The following is a 22,452-nucleotide window of genomic DNA, read 5'->3' on the forward strand; positions in this document are numbered from 1 at the left end:
TAATAATTCGTCTTTATTATTATTGTAATAAAGGTCCATATCGCACATTACACTCTTGATATATTACGAATGAGGGCTTTATGTATAGTACATTAGTGTGTATAAAATGTATACTAACAAAAAAAAATATTTTAGTAATAATAATGTTAGTAACATTTCTTCAACGAATACATCATACGTTATCACTTCAGAAACCTCTAAAATTATCAGTGTTTCTCTACTATCTTGTGCTTTTATTATACATTCAAACCTTCCTCTTGAATATCTATCTATTAAAAACTGCATCAAAATCCGTTGTGTAATTTTAAAGATCTAAGCATACATAGGGACAGACAGCCGTAAGCGACTTTGTTTTATACTATATAATGATAACGATTAATTTAAATTTCGAATTAAAGGCCTAAATAAATAGCACGAATGAAAAAAGTTAGCTTTATTCATCATCAATAACAATTTTTGGCATCTTTCCGAATGACATTTAAAATTAATCACATACAGTATTTTTATTCTGTATTTCCCTTTTTATTCCAATAAACAATGATATCAAAATGGTATATATTTTAAAATCCTTTTATAGTATTGAATTAAATAAAATATATACTGTACCATGAAGCGCTACAAGCGCTATATATTTTAACATATATTAATACTATCTGAACCTGCGGCTTTATCCGCGTGAAATTTACAAAATGACCTACCTATAGCACACAAACTGCCACCCTAATTTTGCTTACTCGAGGGGTGAAATGGAAAAAGTAACCTACATCCTTCACTGGGACTCAAACTATCTCCACACCAAATTTAATCTAAATCAGTTCAGCAGTTTAAGCGTGAAAAGGTAACAGACAGAGTTAATTCGCACGTATAATATTCATATGGATGAAAAAGTTTTATTCAGGGAAAAATGATTCTATCTCTCATTGTTGAATTCCAAAAATAGCTCTTTTTTTTAATCTTAATAAAATCTCAGCTTACGCCTAATTATATCATCAACATAGGGCTGCCAATAGCTACCCAGAATTTTGACCTTGTTTGGGGATAACGATATTTTCATATCTGAGTAGGTTTCATAAATATGAGACTTACATGAGAATTATTTAAAATTAAAAATGAATTCAACTATGAGTGAAAAATTAACCAACCCTCCTGTCACCACTGGGAGCAAAACTGGGTGTATTCAGTTATGTTTTGTTTCATATAAGATATAACTGTTGTAATTTATTTGACTGTTTATCTTATGAAATATAAATATTATCCTACAAAAAAAAGTAACGTATTTTCCCGCCTCGGAAAAAATATCGAAGTTATTCCATCATGCAAGTCTACTGGCAGTTAATATGGTCATCGACTAATACATAGTTCCTTAAGATGTTTTCTTCCACCGCTAAGAATGAATGCGTTACGAGTGGTGTCTCAACCTATCTCTGTCATTGACTAGGTCTTAGATCTATGCGATCCGAAACAACCATTGAGAGATCAGGATCCAAGGTTTATCTCGTTATATTCGAGGAGTAGGGAATATTTATCCTATTAAATCTAGGAGAAGAATAACTTCTAAGTTTTATTACAGTAGGTCTCGATAAAATTCACATTCCAAAGCTATAGATTTAAAAATAAAATTCTTGCAATTTAAGAACACATTTTAATAAAGTATATTTTGATTTTTAAGAGAAAGGTATATGCTGCTAGTGAGGTATGTTTCATATCAAAGTATAATAATATTCTTCGTATCCAGTATTTGAAAATGGGACATCGGATTATGTAATATAAACCCGTCTTTAATATAAACAAATAAGCTTTATTAATTCGTCCGCCTATCCATGATTGATCAAAATATAAATGACAATAATAATTATAAATGTATTTATATTTACGAAATGAACGCGTTTAATTCAAACCACATGAAAACCGCTAACAATAAATAGTATCAAAACATTGTACGTAACCAACGTTAATATAATATCGGTTAGTGCTGTATATGAAACCGAGGTAATCAAAAATGTTGCCATCACGGATAACCTGCGGATGAAACACCGAAATTGAAGATCATTGAAATAATTGTTGGAAGGACTTTATGCTAACCCGTCTGAGGTATCACTCATCAGATATTCTACCCCATCATAGCAATACTTAGTGATGTCGTGTTCTAGTTTAAAGGGGTAGTGAGCCAGTGTAACTATAGAAACAAGGGACATAATTTCATTTTCCCCAATGGTAACGCATCTGCGATGTGTGATATATCCGACAGCGCTATTGTCTATGGGTGGCGACCACTTATCATATCATAACATTTGCCGTCCGCTTATATAATAAAAAGAATGTAAATAATAATAAAAAAAATCCCTGTCACAAACGTTCCTTAATAAAATGAATATATTTTTACTGCATTTGCAACACATAAAAAAGAAACCGAAATATAATCGTTCATTGTTCGTTCATTCTCGTCATGCCATTCACGTCACAGAATAGAAAACTATCTTACTGCCTTTTAAAATCCTTATAAAACACAAATTAACTTTACCAATTATTACCAAATAACAATTTCATGGAATTACATTTTTAGAATGAAGCAATTCATTTATATAAATACACTAGCTGTGCCCGCGACTTCGTGCACGTTTGAATTTAATAAAAAAGCGTGAATTTATAATTATTTTACATATAATTCTAAAATAAAAGTTAATAAAGCCAAGTTAATCCTTATTACATCAGTTATCTGTCAGTGAAAGTCCCGTCAAAATCGGTCCAGCCGTTGCAGAGATTAGTCGGAACAAACAGACAGACAGGCAGACAAAAATTTTAAAAAATGTTATTTAGGTATATGTACCGTGTATACATAAATATGCATTTAGTAAAACGCGGTTATTTTAATATTACAAACAGACGCTCCAATTTTATTAAATTGTATATAGATAATAAATATAGTTTTTTTGTGGTCGGTAGATGGCGTCAGTTGTATGTTAAATCACGCTACAATTGTTTTAATTATTTGAATCATATCTTCAATCTAAATAAAAATAAAGTTACTTGGATCAAAAGTTTGTTCAATTTGTGTTATAACAACCAGAATTATTGTCCGTTTAATAATATTCTTTATACTACAAACATTAAGATTCGCTTATCGCTTTTTCCGTTATTACAATATCCTTATACACGATATTCTTTTGACAATATGTCGCATTATCGTGATATTATTATAAATATACATAATATTATTGTGAGCATATTAAACTATAAGGATATTAAACCAGTCGGATTTTGACCAAAACCTTATATCAACAGACGTAACCAACGTATCTTGACTATTAATCCTTGTATTATTCTTTTTATTAAAAGCAAATGAAACCGAGAGTATAGTTTAACTTAATTAATTTATCTTCATGTGGAATTCACTTTCCAAGTTAATCTTAAGTTTAAATTAAGTTAACTGTACCGAACCCATCGGGACCGTATGCGCCTTAGGGTTACGGATGATTTTAAGAGGCCCTAAAATACACATAAATTTGAGATCTAGCTTAAGAGATAGATAACTTAGAGTAATATTTATTAATAGTTTGTAAAATACTCATTTGATGTTCACAATATGTTATTATTTTTAAGGAAGGTATAAGTGTTATGGTGCCTGGTGACAGTGAATTATTTCATATGCCGTTGTTTTATTAAATTTTTTTTATGGCATTGGTTGGCGGACGCGCATATGGGCCACCTGATGGTAAGTGGTCACCACCGCCCATAGACAAAGGCGCTGTAAGAAATATTAACCATTCCCTACATCACCTGTGCGCCACCAACCTTGGGAACTAAGATGTTATGTCCCTTGCAACCAGAACACAACAATACAGTGTACTGTTATTTGGCGGTAGAATATCTGATGAGTGGGTGGTACCTACCCAGACGGGCTTGCACAAAGCCCCACCACCAAGTAAAAATCCACTGGCACTGGTTAGTAATAAGATGCAATGGCCCTTATGTCCTTATGCCTGTAGATACTCTAGTTTGCACATCGTTCAAACAGTTACACAAATTAAAATATACTTTGTTCAAGTAAGTTATTTTGAGTTGTTAACACGCACGATTAATTTTAATATCAAGCCCACTTGATCAGACTATCAGGTTGATCTATCAATGTTGTTTCTATCGAGAAAACCGACAAGAAACTCAATAGTTCCTCTTTTTATATAACCCGTATGACCTTTAAGCTCATCCATCACTTATATGACATCCCGTACAGTTTAATATGCCTTATTATTATTTTTTAACACAATTAAAATTATCCATTGGTTAATCTATAATTGTAGTATTTTTGGGCAATAAAGTGTTGAGTGGTTGTTACCTACTAAGACAGGGCTCAAAATAAACTGTAAGGCGACTAAATATAACAACTACAGTGATAATGACTTCGAACGAGACTCTAGAGAGAATAGTAGCCTGCGCAGGATATATGATAATGCACAAAAGTGAGTACAAATATAATTGAACATTAACTTCTCTAATACTCACTCGATAGAATGGTAAATCAATATTATAGAGTTCAGATGCAGGATCGACTTTATGTGCACTACGAGACATGAGAACAACACTGGCATTTTTCAGACTTCGTGCTACGGAGAATTTCTCAGCAGAAAAGCTCAATATTTTAATATCTCCACTTGTAATCATATTTTTTTTCTTGTATTATAACAATATATAGCAACGAGTGATGCTGATAATCTCGTCCAGACTGATTTCGGCCACGGCACGGCGGCCAATTTCAAGAGCGGTTAGCCAAATAGGCCGGACATATTATCATGAGCAAACAGAGGCGCACTCTATATCCCTTCAATCCGATGGGACAGCGTCTCCGACGCGACCAGAATGACTTCAGGTGCAGGACTGAGGCACGGGATTGTACATTCTACTTGTAAACTCCGAGCTAGTTTTGAGAATTATTTGTCAGAAAAACTTTTTATCGCCGCGACCTGAGGTTTGTACACAGAATCGCAATTAAACTAACGAGGCCAGATATGCCATGGCTTCTTAAAGGGCGTCATGTCGTTTGGCGTCACGGCATACGGTCGATCTTACCCCAAAACGCGTCAATAAATGCTTCACATTAGCAAAAAACGGCAACAATTCGAGCTAGTCAAGTGAACATACCTTAAAATTAATTAAATAGACTCAGTTTATTTTATAATTTATACAATATTACGTAAGGTTATATTAACTATTACGACAGACAGTCTTACTATTCGATAGTGGCGGTATGTAAACGGCTTCCAAAGGTTTTTGGGTCGGCCGCTATCCAATGTTTTGTCTCTAATATATTATAATGCTTTATCTTGTTTCCTTAACGAAGGAATTTGTGACCGTGTTTTGTCGCTTGTATTTATTAGGCACGAGAAGTTATCTATTTATGTACTTATTCTTGTCTTATATATTAAAATGGATGTTGGGCTTTGTGACTTTGACTCGGCTTGTGAGAAGCGTGAATTTTGATACGTATAATTTCATACGTAAGTACTTTTATATGTCAACCGATTATTTTTTTTGTTTGACAGTTGTGGAAGAGGTCTTAACAAATATAAACGTTGAATATAAGAGTATTAAAATGAGTTCTTTTCGGTATAATCTACATTCCGAACCGGTGGTAGCTTTACTTGAAATAGTTTGTTAAATCACGATTCAAAAGTGCTTGTAAAAGCCTACTTGAATAAAGTATATTTTGATTTTGATTTTTTGAGAGGTATCGTGGGATAGCCAGTTGGAATGGAGTTGATCTCACTATAAATATTTGTCAGATGTGATTGTATTAAATAATGTATATAATAACATAATACATTAAGATTAATTTAATAACAATCAAATATTATATATTTATATTATTATATTTTAATTGAAATAATGACAACAAATAAGTTTAAATAATTACCGAAAGTTTTTGAAACGGGATATTTACCATGTTTTTTTTTATTTTTATTTGTTGGAGCTCGATATTTCGACATTATCTACGAATGTCTTGTTCACGAGTCTCGTGAAATACTAAATACTTATAGTAATAAAAATAACCATGTTAATTTAAAACTTTAAATAATATTATATAAAACCATATAAAAGAGAAAGAGAAGGAAAATTCGCCTTAATACGACGACTGCCAGTACACTCTGCTTTTGTGAGAAAAAAAAAATACGTAAGTATTTCATTATGCGCTACTAATCCAGTATTATCTAGTATATAAATTAATAACGCCAAGCAAGAAAGTTCAAGGAATGATTTGTTTAAAGTCACAGTTAAATTAGGTCAATGGGGTAACGGGAAGGTTTACAACTAATTGGTCACCGGCGACTTAGTTTCTATAAAAACAAATTTCGATATTTCATAGCTTGTATAAAACAAAAACATAATTTATATACAAAACTTACATCGATTCAGGGGGCGGTTTTATAAAAATACCAATTTTTTTTTTGCAAATGTAAAGTAATTATAGTTTGTTAAATCTCCTTTTATTTTTAAGTAAACTATAAAATATTAAACAATGCATAGTTTCAAGTTTCTGATTTTTGACTTTATTGCCGTTGATATTATTTATATAAACAATTGTTAAACCGTACTAGAGAATATGTACATTTTATAAGCTCTAACTACAACTAGAGAAGTATCAAGCGATTGTTTGACAGACAATTATTATTATGATTGTAGAACAAAAGGGACTGCGAAGAATCTTGCTGATTCTTATGGATTTAATCTTCTTCTACATTATTAAATCCCTTTGGTTGAAAACGTTTGGTTGAATTCGAAATTTAAATGCGAACTAATATGGGTTCGAAATTAAATTAAGAATAGAACTTTATAAAAGGAAACAATAATCTAGGCATTATACAGAGTGTTGTTAAAATAACATGTGAATTTACAGAAGATTAAATTATAAATAAATCTTAAAGTTACAAAAGCAGAAACACAAATGAAGTTAATAATAACATATAGTTAAACATAACGATTCTTTGTGTATATTATCTACGTGTAGTACTCATTAATGGTAAGTGTGAAAAGCTCCTAGAACGAAAAGGGGTCAATTGTACTGTCAAGCCCTCTCGATTTTTAGGTCGAAGAGATACAGGGTGAAACATTGTCTCAAATTTTGCTAATAAATGTTCAGTTATATTTGCTAAGTTCTATAATTTTGTGTACACGATGAATATTATGATTTAACGTATAACATTTAGATGGTTAGAGCATTACCCGTTCTTCGAATTGTCGATGTTCTATTAACAATAGAACAAACGTTGTAACATCCCTTGTAAATTAACAAAACATTTCGATTCATTGTGTTCGAATTATAACTAACAACAATTTGATATCATGTAATGCTTTAGGCAGAATTGTATAGTATTTAATTCGCTTATAAACTTCAACGATAACATAATATGTTCTCAGTTTCCGTTCGAAGGGAGGGGTAGGGTTTCGGTAGCTTATGTCCTATTCGGTAAGTCTGAATATGTGTGCAAAATTTCATAATGATCGATTATGTAGTTAAATAGATTTTCACATTTAAAATATACTATAATAATATATGTATATAATATATACGACAACGCAACTGCAAGTAATTGGCGCTGTTAATATTAACAATTCCTTACATCTCGTATATGCACCAACCTTAGTAACTAACTAAAGACCCCTTGTGCCTCTGATTAAATTGGCTTACGCACCTTTTTAACCAGAATCCACCGATTTTGAGTTACGCTGTTTAGTGATAGAATTAGTGATGAATGGGACCAGTGCACAATTGCACAAAGCCTACCATCAAGTTAAGTTAAGAATCTACATGAATTAAATTAAATATCACGAAACGTTGTAATACAAAAAAAAAGTCACTAACAAAAGGTCGGAATGTTTTCAAATTTCCATAACCTCGTTAAATATTCATGAAAATATTTGTCAACCTTTGGTTCCGAATAACATGGAACAAACACGCCGTCAAATATTTGTTATCCGCCGCTTAGAATGTTAAATTAAACGTAATTGTTTAATTCGTGATTCTGTAAAATTTGCTCATTATCATATAATTATTGGTGGTTAATAAACCCGACTTACATATATGTTATATATATAAATATATATTTTACAATAATAAGTAATAAAAAGTTTATATCATTATGTTTTACTAGGAGGTGGGGCTTTGTGCAAGTCCGTCTGGGTAGGTAACACGCACTCATCAGATCTTGTACCACAGCAGTACTAAGTATTGTTGTGTTCCAGTTTGAAGGGTGAGTGAGCCAGTTTAACAGACACAAGGGACATAACATCTTAGTTCCCAAGGTTGGTGGCGCATTGGTGATGTAAGGAATGGTTAATATTACTTACAGTCATTGTCTATGAGCTCCGTTCTTCCGCCAACCTATATAATAAAAAAATATCTTTCTTACATTCAAATGTACAAGATTGAGACCCTCCTAGTAGGTTATAAATAACAAAATCGTATATGCAAGAAATTTAAATGTATTAAATAATAATTTTATTAACCTTTGACGACTTTTAATAATAGAAAATAATATCACAGACTAAACAAAGTATTTAACCGAATAAAAGAAAAATGATTTTAAGGTTTAAAATAAAAACAAATTAAAACAACATGCATTATTTTGTTTTGTCTCCGTATTAATTATTATTATGTATTATTATAACAGATATTATTATATCTAAACTACTGATATTTTATATTTTTCCATGGGCGGTGGTAGTCACTTTCCATCAGGTGAGCCTCCTGCTCGTTTGCCACCTCTGTCATAAAAAAAAAAATTATATAAATATAAACAAATAAAATAAAACCTTAATGAAAATAAAAGTAATATCCAAATTCTTCTACAAACAAATTATAAGTTTTGTTTGTGATTAAACATGTGTGTGTGCGAGTGGGTGTACGCGTATATATGTGTTTTGGCATTATATCGGAAATAGTAACGACCCACACATATGGATAATAATAGATATACAAAACATTGATACGTGTGTGTATTATGTCTCTTGATTACTTCCCTCACTTTCATAATATGATGTGACAAATACCACTTAACCGAAGAGATACCTAGTATGTAGAATTCACATTTTTATGAGTTTTTTTTTTCAGTTTGTCGCCCGTGTCATACAGTGGATATACAATTTTATTTTTCGCATTGATGATTCCGAGTCCATGCCCCTGACAAGCATAACTGAATTTATGTGCTAATTTGTATTTAAAATTCATCTCATGCTCGGCGGTGAAGAAAAATATCGTCACAACCTGCACGTGTTTGATGAGAATCTGCGTGAAACCAATTCGTATTGGAGCAGTGTGGTGAAGTAAGGTTCGAAACCACAGCGGGACGTTAACTGGCTGTTAACTTTAACCCAAACAAAAAATAAAATAATGATAACCACCGAAAAATGTAACACTCACAACTGCCCGTTCTTCTATTGGATCGCTTGGTGGAATATCTCATCTTTTAATATCTAATATAAATTGAAAATTTTTGTCTTCAGATCTGCGCCTGACTAACTAGACGAAGAAAATATACTACACGAATAATACTTATTTTTATATTATTTTCGTTTTATCAATATCAAATATCATAATAATAATTATTATAGATATAATGTCAGTAATACAACAGACCACTTCTCCAATTATAACCTTTGACTCCATTCAATAATAGAAAATAATATCACAGACTAAACAAAGTATTTAACCGAATAAAAGAAAAATGATTTTAAGGTTAAAAATAAAAACAAATTAAAACAACATGCATTATTTTGTTTTGACTACTATTGTTTTGTCTCCGTATTAATTATTATTATGTATTATTATAACATATATTATTATATATAAACTACTGATATTTTTACCTTAAAAAAACAAGACCAAATTAATGATTGAACGAATTGATAGCCAGTATCACTCATGTTGTAAGGATTCTAACGATATCCCGTACACCTAAATCTGTTCAGGCATTTAAAAGATATGGTAGACAAAAGAAATTCAAGTTTTTTTTAAAGCACGTGTACATGTTTGGACCTGAAATATTACACTTCTTTTTCGGGTAGTCGTTTAAATGTGACCACTGTGGAACACCCGGCAGATTAAAAATTAAAAAGGAAATAATTGATAAATATGGAGTAATAGGAATTGAATTATTGTTTCTTTAATATAATAAATACATTTGCTTATTATTATAATAAATAAGCAACGAAGTAGAATTATGATTGTATATGTATGAACGTGCCACGCACACACGTTTGTAAAAGAGCGGGCAAGGGGAGGGGGTCATGACTGAATAAAATAAAATCAAAATATAATTTTCTCTTACGATTTAAATTTTTAAATCGTCATTTTACAGAACTATATTAAAAGTAGATCTGTGACTGGTACTTAATGTAGATTCTACCGAGAAGCGGCAAGAAACTCAGTAGTTACTGTTTCCCGACAACAATTATATGTAATACATAATATATCTGCCTGAAAGTCAACAATTATTAACTCCATGCTTTGTTATAATCTATATAGTCTCATGTCGAATAATATATATAAACTATATTTATTAATGTTTATATATATATATATATATATATATATATATATATATATATATATATATATATATATATATATATATACATCGGTAAAGTTAAAAATATCTGTGGTATTTTATTGTAGAAACGAAATAAAAGGGAAGTACGTGCCGTTTACCGTCGCGATATACAAGTCGATCTTACCTGAAAGCACGATAATAGATGTTTTTTATGGTATCGGTAGGTGGACGAGTAAATGGGCCACCTGATGGTAAGTGGACCACCACCGCCCATAGACAATGGCGCTGTAAGAAATATTAACCATTCCTTACATCACCAATGCGCCATCAACCTTGGGAACTAAGATGTTATGTCCCTTGTGCCTGTTACACTGGCTCACTCACCCTTCAAACCGGAACACAGCAATACTGAATCCTGCTGTTTGGCGGTAAAATATCTGATGAGTACCTACCCAGACGGACTTGCACAAAACCCCACCACCAAGTAATGTGGCATATAAATAAATAATAAAAGATTACTGGTTACTGGAGCCGAGATGGCCCAGTGGTTAGAACGCGTGCATCTTAACCGATGATTTCGGGTTCAAACCCAGGCAGGCACCACTGTAATTTCATGTGCTTAATTTGTGTTTATAATTCATCTCGTGCTCGGCGGTGAAGGAAAACATCGTGAGGAAACCTGCATGTGTCTAATTTCAACGAAATTCAGCCACATGTGTATTCCGCCAACCCGCATTGGAGTAGCGTGGTGGAATATGCTCCAAACCTTCTCCTCAAAGGGAGAGGAGGCCTTTATCCCAGCAGTGGGACATTTACGGGCTGCTTATGTATGTTATGTTATGTACTGGTTACTTATTTCAAATTACAGAACTGTGTGGAGTGCGACGCCGTTCCGTAATTGTGAGTGTAATGATATAACTTTTGTAAATTGTAGCTGTACATAATTATAAATGTAGGTATCGCAGGAGTTTAAACACGCAAAGCAGCGTACACATGACTTAATTGGCACCTTATTTTCAATACTAGGTACACGAGTCAAAGTCAATGTTCGAAGATTAATGTGTTGAAATATACGGGACGAGACGTTATTATCAATGGCGAAATAAAATACTCATTTGTTGCGTGATTTTTGTAAAGAACTTACGAGCTGTGTTTGATAATAAAGTTTTTTCTGTTATTGTTTTACGGAATATTGTTTTAGCATTCGTCTTCTGTTTGTATATTTCGATGTATAAATATATATTTCGATATATAAATTTGTAATGTGAAATTTAAAGTCTGAATGCTTGGTAAGGGCCTCTTCTTCACAAAGGAAGGAAGCTTGGAGCTCAGTTGCTTCAGTGCCGATTTTGCATTGGTAGGTTGAAGCATAAAAGCGTAAACTTGTTACGCCAAGTACCCGATTACACAGGGTTAGTAACTCTTTTGTGTGGCAATGTATACATACATACGGTTTTACAACAGGTCCCAGAAAAAAATCAAAAATATTCAATTGAAAAATTTAAAAGAATCGTTAAAGAGCGTTCGTGTGCTGAATATTACAACACTAATAACTTCTTACTTGATGCACACCATAGGAATTAAATGATCGTCTCCAGACTGTTTCAAATAACGAAACTATATTTATATGTATTGTAAAAAATCTATAATTATGAAAATCCCGCTGAGTTTCTTTCACCGGTTCTTCTCAGGTCCGAGGTGCTAAATTCCGAACCGGTGGTAGATTTTTGACAATCAATAAGCAAGTGTAAACACTTCTATATTGAATAAAGATTTTTGACTTTGACTTTGAGCACCAGCCGTAGATGTGCAGAAAATTAAAGAGGATTCTTGATCGCAATTTAGTTAAATGTTACGATTTAAATAATAACTGATCTTACAATATGGAAAGGTAACACTGTTGGAATTATAAACCATTTCTTCCATCGTCATGGGATGACGTAACGAGAGGATCTAAATGTGGTCTTGCCTTTATTTACAACGGCTCAATGCCAACCAACCAAAAACAACTTGGATACAAAACGAAATACTGATGTATGGCGGTTGAATAACAATAATCAGTCGTACCAATTTTGCCTTACACAAAGCACGGCTACCATTATTATCTATTTTAAAAATAAAAAAAAATAATTTATTCAAAAAAAGAACGAATGGAATTTTACAACATTCACCAGATAGCCAACTCATATTTTCGGAATGAATATGAATGAACTTTTCCTTCAAAGAAAAAGTTGTAGAACAAAATCCACGATGCATCCGAGTTGGCAGTCAATTTGCGTAAAAACCGGGAACTTCAGAACTAGGCTATAATAACAAGTTTCTTATTACAAAAAAAAATTGGTATTCGTTTTCGTCTAAAAAACTTGTTTAGCTTGAGAATGAATTATTCAGTTAGAAGAACGTTACGGTTAGAATTATATTCAAGTAACTTGAAATGACGCATTTAATGACTTTGTATTGGAAGCTAACCATAATATTATTAGTGCGTTGGGAGTTGGCGTGCATTTTGTTATATGATTGGTTTATTTTTCATATCAATAACTTTTAAATAATCAATACGGATTGATTAAATCCATTTAATGAAAGTCCTGTGATGCTGCGTTTTTGAATTATATAAATCAAAAACGCCACGTCGTTTCAAGTCCGTCTTAGAATAATTTAGATTTGTATTTGAAATCATCTCAATCTCTGGGTGACCCAGCCTACGAGCGACAATAAGACGGAGTTTTATATTTATTAGAGATGTGCAATATTACTTCAAATCACAATTTCGTGTGATATATAATAGGAATTAGAAACGAAAATTTGAGCCATTTGTGACTTCAGTACTTTCCATGGCGGATCCGAATTTGTTCTCGTTTTCAGGGAACTGGTGGCAGTCCATCATGTCTCTGCTATGCTCTGCAGAGAGATCGTCAATGGTGGCAAGAGCCTTTATTCTTCTATCAATAAATAAGCTTTACCACAAAACACTCTGGAACTGCTTGTACCCAAAAAAACCGTGCAAGCTCTCTCATCTCCATATGTACTCAAAGCACAGCGATATTCAAACACAGCTCTGATATTATGCGAAAAAATACACTGTCTAAAATTATCAAAACACTTTTAGGTTCGAATGCAAATCGATAGAGTTGATTAAAAATCATTAATTAATAATAAATATTGAACAAATTTTATGCAATTATTACATGGCTTCTAGTTTAAGTGATTGTTTTACCGCAACCAATATGGAAAACCGGTGATATTATGGAACATGAATATTTTTATGAACATGTTACCAAATTACGTCAATGTTGCAATTTAATCGGAACTCACTATAAACCTTGAACGAAAGCTAGTGCATCATTAAATTCTAATCAAAGTGAAAATCTTATTTCATGGCTTATTCAATATACTTGGTTACTTACAGCGTGCAATAAAATGATAAAAGAATCAGCCATAAAAATCACAACTATGTTGTGATTGGACCAACGAGTCGTGATCAACGAGAATTTTATCGACAGAAGAACTTTCAATGAGTCATTTATATGTGACCAGTTCTCAACTTCATCGTAGTTATATAAGACATTTTATAGAGTCGCTTCAGGGAACTCTATGTCTTTACCGGCCGTGATATAATGCTGTCTAATGTCTATAACTAGAGAACGGTGCATGTTATCTCTAGAATTAGTCAGATTTCCAGCCAAGTGATTCGGAAGGTACACGCTAGTTTAACCTTGTTTTAAACGACGGTTAATTTATTCCAAAACGGAACGATCGTCATTTGTTTATTGCTAGCTTACTGACCCGGATAGGTAGAGTTAATGTTTAATCTCATGAAGTATTGATAAACGAGTTTTATTAATACGTTATGAATATAATAATAATAAATACACTGATGATGTCTCCATGACTGGTTTCATTCACGACTGCTACAGTCTTATGTACATACATTTATTTAAATATCTTTTATTTTCTACTGAAACTATTGGACTATATTGAAAAATTTTATTGGCATTTTTTATAAATAAAAAACGCTTAACAACAAAATATTAAGTTAAGTTAATGAGTTTTAATATTAAGTAACAGATAATGTTTAGTGAAGTTACTCTCTGTTTTTATTGCAAATAACTCTATGTTTACTAAAAAATAAGCATATTCTGAATTTATTTAAAAAATAATACTAGCAATGCCCCAAGTTAAGGAATTACTAATATTTCTATTTAACCCTTCTTTTAAGCTTATCAATTGTGTTAGGACGACAATAGCCCAAGAGGTCAGGATTGATCCTGTGACATTTTAAAATGGCTAGGCGGCCCGTAAATCTTTGCCCTAATGACGTTTGTAGTCATACGATTGAGTAGTTCATACATAACAACAAAAAATCTTAGCATAAATAAAAGTGTGCTACTTTACTTCTTGCCGGTTCTTGTTAGAATCTATTCCGAGCCCGAGCTTTACATTCAATTTAATCCTGTAATATTAGGGCCCATAAGTGCTCGTAAGGGGCTACTTGAATAAATAATATTTTTTTATTTGGCTTAATTTAATACAAAAAAAAATTCTGTAACATTTATTGTAATAAAAATATTATATTATTTTGGAAAATAATACGATCACAGCATGTATACTTACTATCTTATATAAAATTGAAAGGACTTAAAAATGAATTATAGAATTTTTGATGAGTGAGTTTGTTTTGAGAGTAGATTACTACAACAGCCTTTAAGTAAGTTCCTAGGCGTCGGGAAATTAATAATTTTAATCTGTATGATAATTGGTCATATCCGCCCATAAAACTTGACGCTGTAACAAATATTAACCATTCCTTACATTACCAATACACTACCAATCGTGGGAGCCAAGATGTTGAGGCCTTCGTGCCTGTCATTACGCTGGCCCTTCAGCTGGAATACAACCATACGAAATATAGCTGATACGCGGTAGAATATTTGATAAATGGGAGATAGCTACCCAGATTGGCTGGAACAAAATCTACCGAGTTATTCAAACATTATCATGTCATAGAAATGGGCCGTGTTATTTTTATTTAACGAATGTTTAAAATAAAGGACACAGTTTATAAAAAAAAAAATTGTATCAATGAGAATCAAAATGGTCCAGGACACATCAGGACCCACCAAATCGCTCTATAAAATATACTCTTAAGGAGACCTTTGCCCAGTTGTGTAATAAAGAAAACATTTTAAACTACTAAACATAAAACACAGTTTAAGTACTGAACGCTTTGCTGAATTATAATAATACAAAAACTTTTACAATACAACTTTATTTGACGTAAAAGAGCGCGCGTTATGTTTTTATGACTTTACTTTTAAATGTTAGCGAAAATAATGACATAAGATAATTATCATTACAGACATATATATATTAAAGCTGTTTTTATTAACTACATTCTTAGTTAGTCAGACTAGATGAGGGAACCTTTTAGGTTTAGATAATAGAGTCTTTAATAATAATAATAACTTTTCACGCAGACAGTAGCTCAAGATATTTAACTATTTAGATAAATACAAATTAGATATTTTCATAAATAAATACTATGAATGTATTAGCTTTACAAGTTTATTGTTATTTCTTAGAAAATCCTACAGCATCCAGACATATGATACGAGTAGGCTATCTGTCATTCTCAAATATTCATCCCTCTGGGGGAAAGTTACAAATTGAGAGTAGTTTTCGAAGATCTCGATACGCGGCCAATAAATTTCTCCGACTACAGCGACTTGAATTTGATAATAAAATATGAGTGATCTATTAGGTCATAATACTTTAATTTTGTAAAATTTAACGATAAATATTAAAATTTGAGTAACTATCTCCGTCTCTATTTCGAGGTAAACAAAAAAAAAAGAGACAGACATAGAGTTACTATTGACTCTGCTCTTTACTAAAATCTACATCTCTTTAATAAATTCACGTTCTTTGATTAAATCGCTTATATGAGAAATAAATGTTATTTTCCCAGAGGTAGTTTATGACTTGGAAACTGGTCAAGATTATTTTTTTGTTCGGAAAAATAAGCGGATATAATTAATAATACTGTGAGGGATTAATGAGTAGAAAAGTTTATTAACGAAAAGATGCATTTTGATGAGATGTTGGTCTTTAGTTTCTAGCATATAAGACCCCCGATTCCGAGATTTAAGGTTGGGCCATTAAACAGTTTATGATTTTTAAAATTATAAATTTCAATTTATTGGGACGGCTTTGCAAATCTGTAGGTACCACCCACATATCATAATTGGCACTCAGCATACTTAACATTTATTACGAGTGACGTTGTGTAATTCCAGACACAAAGGATATAGTACCTTAGTTCTCAAGGTTGAAGGCCCATTGAGCCAGTAACAATACTAATATATACGAACTGTGGAGATTATTTACTATCAGGTAGCTCTTTACCAGTAATCCTACACCAATATTAAATTTAAAAAAAAAACGTTTACTTGGATTATTCTCCTGGCACGCGGCAAAAGAACACCTAATCAATGTTATTCATTATAATTTCAATAAATCGTTGATGAGTATTTTTTACCTCGGAAAATTGTATGGATTTTAATTCTTTGTGAAACTTGTAATAGAGTAAGTTCTGATAGCTCAATTACTCGAAAGTATGGCTAATAAAGATTTCATTTATATCGTTCATAATTTACCTTACGACAAAAAATCGGAGTAAAACTACATTGATTCTTATGTTATGAACCTAGTTTGAATTGTTCAGTTTATTAGCGTGGTGGAATAAAAATTATTATTGTATAGAAATGCCTTTCCTAAATAATTATAAATGATTACTAAGGCAATATATTGTTAGCACAATACTCTCTGAAAACTGAAAAATATATTCAGGTCGTTGACCTATTATGTCTTATTTTGGTTACTTTTATTATACTTCATCACTTTGTCAGACGCTTTTAAATATTTTACAATATAGCACAAGTAAAAGCAATTTCATTATATTTTATAACCGTATATTGTCGTATAAAGAAGATTGTATTACTTTTATTTGTTTGCTTAAAATAAATAACATTAATAATCTTTTAAAGATAATACAGTAAATGCTGACTATATGTCTCAAAAAGTCATAATCAATTGCATTGTTAAGGAGGCTCCTTAGAGCTTAATCCAGTACGCTGCTTCGGTGCGGATTGCTGGTCGTCATGTGGCAGAATTTGCAGGGGCATTATATATGATATATTTCTTTATCGCACTTAATGGCATCGTTAAAGACGACATTTCATACCAGGATTATAAATACATAAATTTAAAAATAGAATCGATTTGGATTTTGTAATTGTATATGAACTTCATATTTGCGTCCTTCGTTAATAATAAGGTTGCGTAGCAATCGTATCGTTACACAATGCTCTGTCTTATTCTCTCGAAGGTCTAATTACTTATGACAGAAAGTAACAAATATAATTTTATTCATTTTTTTAAAAGACCTTTGGAGATAATTGTCATCTATTTCTTAACATAAAAATAAAATCATATTAATGAAAATCTCAGAAATTATTTTCAAATAAATATTATAATTAGATATCTAAAATATTCAAGACAAAGAACTCAAGCACTGTTATAAAACATAATATAAACAATTTTAGAGTCAAATCTTAGGTCGAATTAAATTCTGACTCACACATCTAAAATAAATAAATATTGGACAACATCACATACATTACTCTGATCCCAATGCAAGTAGCTAAAGCACTTTTGTTATGGAAATCAGAAGTAACGACGGTACCACAAACCCCCCGACCCAAGACAATATAGAAAACTAATGAACTTTTTCTACATCGATTCGGCCGGGAATCGAACCCGGGACCTCGGAGTGGCGTACCCATGAAAACCGGTGTACAAACTACTCGACCACGGCGGTCGTCAAAAAAATAATATCAAATCATCTTAAATAATATTGCAATCGGAGGTTTCATTATTATAAATTTAAAATTTCAACATTTTTTTTTTCTGTCTCTACTTAACGTGTTTTCACACAACATACATATTATTTATATGTGTGCGTATTGCTTTAAGTACATTTAATAGTATGCGTAAAATCTAGAATTACTAAGACATTACTGTATGCATCGAAATTTCCCACAGGGATAAGTGAACGCAGTCTAAAACTAATGTGACTTTATTCCCTACGGTTTATGTATTTTTATTTCAATATAAGTATAAAATTAATATCATATAAGTGGTTAGGTTAAATGATCTGTTTGGAATCGTTATTTTTTGTGTTTTTCTTTAATATAAATTAAATTTTATAAATAAAATAAAAGGTTACAAACATTATTTCTATTTTTAAAAATAGAAATATTTATAGGATTTTAAACTAACATAGTTATTTTTATTACTAAAAGTATTTAAAAAGGGATATTTACCATGAAAATATTTAGTTGTTAAATGTCATAAACCTAACCTAAAAAAGGTTTACGTGATTTAAATATAACAATATATGTGATATGTTTGAGGCATTACATCTGTCAAAACGCTTTATGTGAAAACGGTTTTCCCATTACAATGGCCAGTATTTTCTTTGAACCTATTTTTAGTTAACCTTAATTTAAAAGTAAATCTGCATATCTGTTTATCATATAATTTCACATAAGCCTTGAAATTTAAATGACAGAAATTACGACAACCAGCTAAACAAATTGCAAGGAACGACTAATACACTTCTATGAAAAATGAACGCTGCGTAAATTTTAGCTTTTTGAAACTAAAAAAACAATAAAAATATTTTGATACGAGGTTACTTTATTTATAGGCTTTTTATTTTACTAGTTTATATATGTAGTTACACTTACATTATGGATATTTCAATAGTATACTATAAGCCGTAATTACGGGCCCTGTGGTCGAAAGACGTACAAACGATGTAAGCTTAGTATTAGCATTGGTACCGAACCGTATAAAGGCTTTGGCAAAATCGCTTAATAATCTAACGAATTTAGTTTAATCGACTACTTGTATGTCAATTTCGGCGTTGTGATTTTGAAGTTTGTTGTTGCTCTATATAAATATATCTATATGAACACACACACAAACACCCGATAATATAAAAACCCTATACAAGTTAAAATGAAACGGAAAACGAGTAAAGTAAGGTGCTGTAAACTTTCCTTCGAGTCAGATAGAAAAAAAAAACTAAAGTTCCTTTTTTAAATCTACTAAGAAAAAGCGAGCTGTAAAATTTTAATTCAGTGGATATTGTAGAAAAGGAGTTCGAATCATAATCAAACTTCTAACAGTAATAAAATTTTGCTGGCACTTGAGGCAATTCATAGATGATGAAATAATTTAAAAATTAGAATAAAAGTTTTGATATTACTCAGTCGTTACTCATCCCTGAAACTATACATATAAATTTAACATTTAACTTTATATGTATAAGATTTAGTAATTATATTTTATGTATATAATCATTATTCAGACTTGATAATTCTGTCTATTGTCTATTTCCAGAAGTTTCCACGCTAAATGAAACGAAATTCTAGCAAAGCTTAGCTCAAAGGTACTACATGGAATTTATTGTTAGTTAGAACGAACTCTTGTAAATAAATAATTCAATTTCCAAAATAACAACACGTGTTATTTTTGTAATGTTAATGTTCATTCCTTGAATTATACTGTCATTAAATTTCACATAACGTTTCCTTATTTTTGTATTCGTAGAATATTAAAATATTCTGTCATATTACTTAATATATTTTAAATAAAACGCATTTAGCGTTTACGTCGTTTTATTATATAACGTCGTCGTCTTTAAATATTTTCATGAATAAAACTATTTCATTGAGTTTCCTTTTTTAAATATAATTATAACTGTTATTCGTTTTTTTTCTCTAGACGTCTTTAATTAACGCCAAAAATGTTATCTTTATTATTTCAAAAATAAACAACAACAAGAAGTGCAATATAGCCCACGATTTAATGGACGTTACGTAACAAATTTTATTATCATCGGTCTTGACATTTGGGTGCTTGTTCAATATAGAGAAACGTATAAACACACGCACAATTTTTAGTTTATTTTTTTAAGTTAACTACTAAGTTCTTTGTTGGTTTTTCTCGTTAGACTAGTTAAAGCTGTAAGTTTAAGTCATCTTGTAAATGGTAATTAAGTTCTTGAAAGATTTAAATGAAGTATATTCTTTTGAGACTAAACGATTGTCTTTGAAATCGACTGGATTAATTTGCTTTGTTAAATATTACACTTTTAATATTTTATGTTTATAATAAACTTCATTGTATTACAATGCTATATATTTCACAATTTCGTCATAATGATTCTTAAACTAAATTAATTCAGAATTTCATAAACTTGTCAAAGAATAAGAATTTGTGATTATGAGAATTTTATCTTTTCACGTATTCGCAAAAAAATTGCGTTATTGTAATTTGTTCTATATTCAATTTTCACTTTAGATAATTACGTTCGAGCGACGAAAAGTTATTTGTAATATTGATATAATATCCACTTAGAACTTATCAAACTCGGAATAAAATGATTTAATGTAATTTATTTTTTCAATATTTTCACGAGAGTATTTCGTTACAGAGTCTAATGAAAAATTTTTATAGTATTGAATACGAAATACGAAACGAGGAATCTTGAAATTATTTTCAAGGGAATAAAAGACTTTTACAGGCATTTTTTTGTAGTCATCGTTAGTAGTACGCGAAGCTACCAATTTGTTATACAGTGGTATTTGAATTTCTAATATTTCTCAGTATGAATCAATTTTATACGTGAAGAACGATTTATATTTTTTTGCAATCAATATTTAAGAATGATTATCTAAATTATTTCGTTCCAAAGTTACCTCCGTCATAATTGTACCAATTCGAAGTTAATAAAATACATGTATTTTGACGACACGAGGGACCAAAATTTAGATTTTGTTTTAAGTTTTAAAGTATTAATTTCACAAAAAATATTTAATTATTTCTATCTTATCGAGTGTTTTTAGTACCATGAGTTTTATTGTTTAATATTATATTTGAAATATATTACAATCGTATAAACATTGTAATGGTTTAAGTAGTTCAGTACGCAAAACTTTGACAATAAGTATGTGGGTATGTATTAAAAAATCTTACTTAACACCTTACCTGCCCATGATTGATAAAGCCATGTCTATGGGCCAGTTGATCTGCACGTCCATCTGGTACGAGCAGTGCAAACTGATCGTGGTACAGTGGCACACACAAGTCCAGCACTGTCAATAACACGATCAAGTAAATAGGTGGCATAACGCACGTCGCTCATTGCATTACCGCTTTTGAACTCTCATATCGACCTTCATTACGTAATTTTTTTTTAATTTACACTCGCGTTATTTATCCCCTAGGCATTGATACGTCCGACCAGGGTTGTGTTCACGAGGAGACTGAATCCGCGTGACTGGTCGTCTTTCCTCTATTTAGTTGACGCATGCGCTATACTTCGCGCCCTTTCTTTAGCCCACTTATGTATTGTATTTGACATCAATTGACTCACATAGTTAATTAGTTTGAGTACATACACTTGTCCGTCTGTTATTAAGTTGTGATTCGTAATGTGATTAATTCAAATTTAATCATAATAACACTCTCGATGGTCTCGCAATGCAATTCACGTAATTGGTAATACTCTTACTGTCTCCAAAGGATTGAGAAGAGTCTCAGAAAGATTGAGTTTTGAGTTTGAGTTTGAGGTTTCGAAAGAAACCTGCGCTTTTGACTTAATTTTGCGGCCCATATATTTTCGAACTATAGAAAAGTACGTGGTCTTTATAGAATGGATTTATATTAATATTTCTAATTAGTTTTATTTCTTTAAAAAAATACCTATCTATATTTCAGTTTATTGTCAACTTTCTCTCTATTCGGTAACATACAACCTGTACAAGTTTCACCGCTGGCC

At 31.2% G+C, this 22,452-nt stretch overlaps 1 protein-coding gene across 1 annotated transcript in view; it reads right to left on the reverse strand.

Moving 5' to 3' along the window:
• The window catches only part of LOC125067829 (furin-like protease 2), a 67,072-nt gene extending 45,152 nt beyond the window's left edge, over nt 1-21,920 (reverse strand). Inside the window, exon 1 of the mRNA XM_047676624.1 lies at nt 21,660-21,920. Coding sequence (XP_047532580.1) covers nt 21,660-21,800 — 141 coding nt within the window. The 5' untranslated portion in view covers nt 21,801-21,920. The remainder of the gene's footprint in view (nt 1-21,659) is intronic.
• Nucleotides 21,921-22,452: the final 532 nt, after the last annotated feature.

Source organism: Vanessa atalanta, chromosome 12, assembly GCF_905147765.1.
Source record: "Vanessa atalanta chromosome 12, ilVanAtal1.2, whole genome shotgun sequence".
NCBI classification, from domain to species: Eukaryota; Metazoa; Arthropoda; class Insecta; order Lepidoptera; family Nymphalidae; genus Vanessa; species Vanessa atalanta.